The sequence below is a fragment of the Daphnia magna genome, linkage group LG7, assembly GCF_020631705.1.
Source record: "Daphnia magna isolate NIES linkage group LG7, ASM2063170v1.1, whole genome shotgun sequence".
NCBI classification, from domain to species: Eukaryota; Metazoa; Arthropoda; class Branchiopoda; order Diplostraca; family Daphniidae; genus Daphnia; species Daphnia magna.
Genome location: NC_059188.1, coordinates 6,368,491 through 6,377,058, shown reverse-complemented (window position 1 = coordinate 6,377,058; position 8,568 = coordinate 6,368,491). Strand labels below are relative to the sequence as shown.

Genomic DNA, 8,568 nt, shown 5'->3' with positions numbered 1-8,568 from the left:
TGCAATGTTTAACGTTCTAGAAAAAATATTGATTAAAATCGAATCATTATTGTTCTTGTTATCGCAGAATTAAAAAAATGGCCCTGTTTGATGTAATAGGGGAGACTGGAGTAAGCCGGGACAGTTTTCGTTTTCCCCCTATATCTCCCAAACTAATCATTAAATTAATTTATTATTTTGTTTTTATGTATTCCACACTGTAATGTACCCCCCATATTTTTTATATAATTTAATAATAAACCATTTTCCCATATAAGACCTTTAAAGTTTTCTGAAATTTGTGGGAGTAGCCTATTTTGAGGGGTAAGTGAGGACACTAGGGTGGGTGGTGAAGGACGTCCTCCGTTTTCGCCTTAAAATTCATTAAAAAAATTTGTAAAAATTGAAATAGCGTCCCACTGCATAGACTTTATATGTTAATAAATGTTTCAATTTGATTATTGTGTTAATAAAAAAATTTTCCTATATGATAAAAAAACCCTTATTACAAGATAGGTGGGGGTTGGGCTTATTGTAATCGATTAATATGCTGAATAATCGATTGCTTGTTATCATTGTAAGGAACAATAATGGCGTCATGAGCTCAGTGATGAGTGATGGGCTTGAAGGCGTAGAAGAAGATTTTTTCTTTACTACAATAGATAGAGAAACTGGTAACTATTTTTTATGATTAAAGTTTAAGTCCATTGAATAGACATTTTAAAATTATATTATTTTTATTGATTTCCAACACACAATTTATGTTTTATCTAATGACGTAACTTTTCGAAACTATGTTATCTAACAAGTTGATATTTACATTTTTGTTAAGGTATTTGTATCACTTGGTTTTATGAAGAAACCACAGGAAAATTCTTTAGTTCTGAAACCGCAGAGTATTTTCCTTGGGATGCTCTCGACAGTTACATAAGTGATATGTTAACATTGAACTTCACTCGTCAAAGTTAAAAGTAAGCAGTCTTGGTTTAAGTGCTAGTCAATTCATTAAACCTTCATGATTTTTATTAATAGATGGTCAGAAATTATGTTAAGAAGACAAGTCACGAACGACCAAATGAAGAAATCTTGAAGAAGGCAGTAGGAGATGTGCTACGTGGTGTCATGACAATAAGGAAGGCTGCACAACAATACGGGCTAACAAAAACAACAGTTGGCAGATATTCAAAGCTCCATCATGGATGTGGGATCCTTGCTCCACAAAGAGTTACAGCTCCTGCGAAAACAATTTTGTCAGAAGAAATGGAAATTGAATTATGTTCCTATCTTAAGAGATGTGCATTACTGAACCACGGCATCACAACGATCCAGACTCGCCAGCTTGCATATATATTTGCCTTAGCAAATGAAGTTTCAATTCCATCTAATTGGAAAAAAAATGAAAAAGCTTCACATGATTGGTTGTACGCCTTTATGAAGAGAAACTCTACACTTTCCATTAGGAAACCAGAGCCAACAAGTCAGGCACGAGCAGCAGCATTCAACAAGCCAGTGGTGATGTCATTTTATGACAAACTTCTTAGAGTTAAGGTGAAGTATTCATTCAAGCCTAATCAAGTTTGGAACTTGGATGAAACCTCCAACACAACAGTTGAGGCTCCACCAAACGTAATTGCTGCTAAGGGAACAAAGCAGGTATGTTAATAACTCTTATATCATTCTTATTCTTATTTCATCTTTATAAATGCTTGTTATTTGACTTCTGAAGGTACAACAAACAGTCTCAGGAGAAAGGGGTAACAACGTGACGATGTTGGCCTTCATCTGTGCTGATGGGTCTTCAATCCCCCCAACATTTATTTTCCCTCGTAAGAAGATGTACCCTGAATTGTACAACAAGGGACCAAGTGGTTGCGTAGGGTTTCCGAGCGAAACAGGTAATGTTTTAAAAAATACTTTTAGTAAAGTAGTATTAACAACACTACCTCATCTATTTAAGGCTGGATGACCGGCGAGAATTTTTTGAAATCTCTGAAACACTTTCATGGATTTGTAAAATCAACAATCACTAACCCAATTCTCTTAACTATGGATAACCATGTGTCTCATCTTCATTATGAGGCAGTAAAGTTTGCGAAGGAAAATGGCATCATTTTACTTACATTTCCGCCACACTGTTCCCACGCGTTGCAACCACTAGACGTATGCGTCTATTCACCTTTTAAGAGAGCTTTAGGTGTCAGCCATAATGATTGGCTGCAATTGAATCCAGGAAAACGAATAACAGTGAAGGAAATAGCAGAATTAACAAAACCAGCTTATGTTGCAGCTTTCACACCAGCAAACATCATATCGGCGTTTCGGACCACAGGGATCGAACCCTTTAATAGATTTGCTATACCAGAAGAGAGATATGCACCATCTTTGGTAACCGATCGTGATTGTCCAATTGGTAATTAATTGTTGTAAATATTAATCTTTTCTTTCGTCTAACGATATTTACATCTTATGTCAGATAATGTGGTCGAGAAACTTGTTCCTCCGCCTGTTTCTGATCTCTCGAATGATTACATTGAAGTTATTCATCCGCCTGTTCCTGATCTATCGAGTGATTACATTGAGCTTATTCCTCCGCCTGTTCCTGATCCATCAAGTGATTCCATTGAGCTTATTCCTCCACCTGTTTGTGATCTATCAAATGATTCCATTGAACTTATTCCTTCGCCGAAGCCTTATGTACAAATCATCCAGGTCAGACCTTATCCAAAGGCAATTCAGTCAGCAAAAGTTCGTGTAACGAAATCTCGTGTGGGGAAATCTAGAGTTCTCACAGATACGCCAGAGAAAGACGAAATTGAACAAGATTATGTTCGGCAACAAGAAAAGCTAATGAAGTCTACAAAAGCAAAACGGGCTCTCCTACCGCAACAGAAGGAAAAATGCAAGTCACGGAATAATCAAGTTCAGAGTGAAAGTTTAACTAAGAAGAATGAAACACCTATCGTTTGTATAGAAAAAAAGAAGAGCAGAAAGTCCAAAGTAAAAGATAACATTTCAAATAAGGAGAATGAAACACCTGTAGCTCATGTGGAGAAAAAGAAGAGTCGGAAGTTCCAAGTTCAAGAAAAGACTTCAAATAAGGAGAATCTAACATCTCTCGCTAATTCAGTCATTTGTAATGAAAGTGTTGGTGTTTGTTCAACTGATAAAGTTCAGCGCACAAGATCTGGTAGAGTTATTCACCAGAAAGTTTTAGTCAATTACGAGTATGATTAGTGCCTCATGTGCCTAATGATCAATGCCAATAACTAACGTCCAAATTGTGCTAATAATTTGTTTCAAACATATCATGTATTATCTTTAAAGGAAGTGTGAAACTCAGAAGATTTTTTCTTTCGTTATGTAGCCATGTAGGTCGTTACATCGTTCTACCAGTTGCTATTATATAGTGAATGCCCAATAATCAGATAAAGGAAAGTGTGATAATTAAAACCGTCTTACAAGGAATATCAATAAACATTAATCTCAGTCATTCTATTCATTCCTTCTCTACTTACTATAAATAACATAAATAACTATGCGAGAAGATGAATATCGATGAAAATATAGGGTATTTGGGATATTCATAGTACTGAAGGCTATATGTCAATTCTGTAAGTCTGTCACATTTGAATTACAGCGTTTAGCCGCTTTATTTAAGCTCCGCCCCAAACCCGCCCACTAATGTCCCATTTTAGTCAAAAACAGCTGTCCCGATTTCCCGATAAAGACTATTTTTTTAAAATGTTAATATTATCTACAGTAATTAATCGAAAATTATAATTTTTGTTTTTAACGATAAAGAAATGATTAAGCTTCATTTCCATATTAAATTTACATGCCATTTGCGATTATTTTTTTCTAGCAACATTAAATAACGGAGACAAAATTAACTAAAAAAAAACCGTTTTTTTAGTTTTGTTAATAACTGATACAGTTATTGACAAAACTCAACCAAATTTCATGCCAAAGTAGATTGTATGTATCTAAATAACATACTAAAAAAAATTTTAATTTTATTAAAATCTACTATTTTTCCCCCTACTGTCCCTCTTGACCCGGTGTCCCGGCATACTCCAGTCTCCCCTATTCTTCCCTATCATTTTTATCTATCCCTAAGCATTTTTAAAGTGAAAAACACTACAAATGAATAAAATAGTGATATGTGAAATAGCCAATTCATTTCTTTAATGATTGATAAAAAACTTAAATTTTAATGCCTTTCCAGTGTTAAGTTATTAACGAAATACTAAATAGCACCGGGTTGGGTCATTTTGGACACACAGTTTTGGGGTCATATCGGACAACTTCGATATTGGAGTGGGAGGTGCTTGTGGAGAAGCCATATACGCCCGTTTGTTTACATTCTGCTAAAAATAAGATATCGATTACAAATCGATACTCGATACTCTGTTAAGCCCTCCCATTTTACTCTACCCGCCTACAAATTGTCCATTTCAGCCCCCTATTTCGTAAAAATGACATAAATCTCTATTTTTCATTTCTATTGGAAATATTTCAATATAAATGAATAAAATATTGAATAAGCAGTCTACCCATATTTTTTTAAAATTTATTTTATGTCTCCTTATGAGGAAAACTGGCAGTGTCCAATGGGGGCACTGACAAACTAATATCAAAGTGGCTACGTGGTGCTGAGCACGTAGCACGAAACAACGAATGGGATGACAATAAAAAAATACGTTTCTTCTCTGATCGATTGAAAGGCGAAGCCTTTGAATGGCATGAAAACTACGCTGAGGAAGAAGGCGATGATCTAAATTACCAGGATTGGAAAGAAGCACTAATAACAAAATTTCAAGATACCTACGACTTAGCTACGCTGGAGAAAAAACTTTCAAAATTAACTCAAAAACCGGAAGAAAACTGCAGAGCTTTCGTGTCAAGGTTAAGTAATCTTTACGATACCATCGCTGGTAAAGAAGAAAGGGCTGACCATAACCAAACTATTATTGAAGTACAATTACTAAACAAAGTGAAAAAGATGAGGGATCATAGAAAAAGCAAAATCCTACTACAAGGATTACTACCAAAGTATAAAGCAGAACTTTATCTACGAATGCCAGAAAACACAGAAGAATTTGACGCATTATGTAAACAACTTTTCATTTCTGAAAAAATTCTACACACAAATGAAGCTACAGACGACAAGGAGATGTCAGCTGCTATAGCAGGAATAACGCATCACGAAAAACAACAAGACGATAAAATCCAACTACTTGAGCAAAAATTATCAGAAGCTCTGTCAGAATTAAAATGTACTAATACGAAACGTGGATCCCCACAGGAAAACGACGTTACCATAGCTGCAACTGACCAATACGAAAACGGAAGACCACGTCCAAGTGAACGTTACTCAAGATCACGTGATTCGCGAATGCGATTTTCTGACAGTCATAACAGCCGAGAATCAAGTCGAGAAAGAAGTGTAAGTAGGAACAGAGACAATAGCCCCTACCGCAGAGATTACAATTCGTCAGGACGAAGAAATTATAATCCTTCAGGATACAGGCAAACCAGATTTTCATCTCACCAACGTCCCTCATATCGGAACGACTACCCCAACCGACAAGGAAACTACAACGGACCAAACAACTACAGACATCAAGCACGTTATAACAGCAACCAACATACACAGCAGCAACAGCACACTGGCAACAACCCTCGAACCACTGAAAATCGAGAAATAACCTGCTACAAGTGTAACCGAAGAGGACATATTGCAAGAGAATGTTGGACAGGTACGGCACGTACCAACAACCAAGGTCCCCGATAAACACCATAAAACCATTCCGTAACTCCCAACTAACATACAATTTAGGATCAGATGTAGAAGTAGAAATTTCTAAACTGATACGTATTCCCGTTAGAATTTTTAATAAGGAAATCATAGCTTTAGTGGACACTGGCGCCGCCGCTAGTTTAGTATCCAGTAAAATATTGTATACTCTAGAGTGTAATGAGAACTTAAAACAAGTAGAAAATGCGAATCTCCTATTTTATAATGGTGTCGGGACAAGGACTTAAATCGATAGGAAATTTGAATTTTCAGTTATTATCAATGATAACCATATTATTAACCATCACTTTTATGTTATGAACAACTTAAATGAACAATGCATCTTAGGATTAGATTTCTTATCTAACAATAATGTGAAGATTAACACTAGAAATCGTCAAATATGTTATGATCAAGCACTTTGGAGTAGAACATAATTTTGGAAGTAATACCATGCCCATTTATAGCGTAACATTTAGCAAAGCAGGCAACCATATACCACTAATCCCAATTGATAGAGAAGACGAAGATCTTACACAACAAGATTATCGTAGTTTAGAACCCTTCACTCAATTAGACTTTAATAATAAAACTAAACAGATAGCTAAGATTGCTGAAAAAGAAGAACAAGCACTCAATGTATCAGACGACATACAAAACTAAAATTGAAATATTACTAAAGAAACACGAAGATCTTTTCGCAGACCAAGAATCCGACTTGGGTCTAGTTACACAAGTAAAACATCACATCAACATAGGCCATAACGCTCCCATTAATCAAAGACTACGAAGAACACCCGAATCCCTAAAACTTGTTGTTAAGACTAAAATAGAGGTAATGCTAAGTAACAAAATAATAAGAGAAAGCCACAGTCCTTTTGCTGCAGCCATAGCAATGGTACCTAAAAAAGATGGAGAGATGCGAATGTGCATCGACTACAGAGCTTTGAACAAAATTACTGTTAAGGATAAGTACCCTCTACCTAGGATAGATGACACAATTGACGCGTTGTGCGGATCTGTTTATTTTTCAACATTGGACTTACTGAGCGGGTACTGGCAGATAGAAATAGAAGAAAGCGATAAACACAAAACATATTTCATTTGTGAATTTGGCCAATACGAATTTAATCGAATGCCATTTGTTTTAACAAATGCTCCCAGCACTTTTCAAAGAGCAATGAATAACATCTTGAAAACGGTATTGTACAAATTCGCATTGGTTTACCTAGATGACATCATAGTGTTCAGTAATTCAATTACTGATCATGTGACACACTTGGAAGCAACTTTTAGACTCCTTAAACAAGCAGGTTTAAAGTTGAAGAGGAAGAAGTGCGAATTTTTTAAAGAAGAATTAGATTATTTAGGATACATCGTATCCGGGAAAGAAATAACACCTAGTACAGTATCCTGCACAAAAATCCGAACACCGATTTAATTTTTTAAAGCCACCTATTGGCGGGGTAAAGGGTTTTTGGTTTGTTTTTCTTTAAGAGGGAGGGTAGACGGGGTATGGACACATAGGGCAGGGTTGGGTAAGTCTAGACATTTTTTTTATGCCTTAAGGTATTACGCTTTAAGGCAAGTAACAGGTTGGGACATTTTTGCAACCCCCAGGGTGGTGTGTTTTTTTAAACGACAGTTGGAAATGTTGGACTTAGGCTGTGTTATATTCTATACCCAAATGAATTAGATAGCTGCCTGTGCACAATGTTGTCAATACCGATGGCATATGTGTAGAGGCTCTGATTGCGACGCCGTAGATCAGTGTTCGATTCCCGATACGGAATTGCGAAAATATTTGGTATCGTTATAACATTCTTCATTCGAATTTGCTGGTAATATTAATTACTTTAAAACGAAGGGGTTTATTATTTTTTTTAATTATTAAATAAAAAAAAAGCACATATTGCTCGATAAAAATTTGTTTCATATATAATCGATAATTTCTCTTAAGGTAACCACAATTATTTAACACCTCATCTGGAATCGAACACCGATCTCCAGTATCACACTCAGAAACGCTACACCTACGCCATTGACAACGACGTAAATGTTCACAGGCAGCTGAAACATAAGCTAAATTGTTTCGGTAAGAAACATTACTAAGCCCAAGCCCTAAATTTCCAACTGTCGTTAAAAAAAAACACCACCCTGGGGGTTGCAAAAATGTCCCGACCTGTAACTTGCCTTAAAGCGTAATACCTTAAGGCACTTTTTTTAAATGTCTAGACTTACCCAACCCTGCCCTGACGTGTCCATCACCCCGTCTAACCTCCCCCTTAAAGAAATACAAACAAAAAACCCACTACCTTGCCAATAGGTGGCTTTAAAAAATTAAATCGGTGTTCGGATTTTTGTGCAGGATACTGTACAAAAAACATGTGCTGCATTCGTTGTCCCTACCCGCGGCTATGCCGCCGGGAAACTTGGCTGTAACTTGGGTCCCTTTCTCACCATTTGACCCTGTCAAAATATCCGACGGCATAGCCGCGGGTAGGGACAACGAATGCAGCACATGTCGGGGGGTGATCCAATATTTCAAAATGATCCTTTTTTCCATACAACAACTATACTTTTTACAAATTAAAAATCAGAAAGATAAAGACTAGTTCTTTATCTTTCTGATAAAAAAAAATTAACCTCGTACGAGCAATCTTAGTATTTTAAAGAAATTCACGCGCGAGACACCGTTAGGCCTATCTCGCGCGGGTTAAAACGCCGTTTTTGGACCGAGGTGATCCAATACCTGGCGTGGGTACTGTATATTAGTTATTTCAGATTATGCC

At 36.4% G+C, this 8,568-nt stretch overlaps 1 protein-coding gene across 1 annotated transcript; it reads left to right on the top strand.

Annotated features, from left to right (window-relative positions):
* The first annotated feature begins 539 nt into the window (after positions 1–539).
* LOC116930180 lies at positions 540–3,461 on the top strand. Its single transcript, XM_032937568.2, has 6 exons — positions 540–653; positions 812–950; positions 1,012–1,632; positions 1,706–1,874; positions 1,937–2,389; positions 2,453–3,461. Exons 3-6 carry the CDS (start codon positions 1,012–1,014, stop codon positions 3,211–3,213), a joined length of 2,004 nt encoding a protein of 667 aa, XP_032793459.1. The 5' UTR covers positions 540–653; positions 812–950; the 3' UTR covers positions 3,214–3,461.
* Positions 3,462–8,568: the final 5,107 nt, after the last annotated feature.

Bases quoted from the DNA above. Each gene is read 5' to 3' on its own strand.
- LOC116930180 (XM_032937568.2), top strand. From the start codon at position 1,012: ATGGTCAGAAATTATGTTAAGAAGACAAGTCACGAACGACCAAATGAA. The intron at 1,875-1,936 runs GTAATGTTTTAA...CATCTATTTAAG, and splicing joins AGGGTTTCCGAGCGAAACAG to GCTGGATGACCGGCGAGAAT. The intron at 2,390-2,452 runs GTAATTAATTGT...ATCTTATGTCAG, and splicing joins CGATCGTGATTGTCCAATTG to ATAATGTGGTCGAGAAACTT.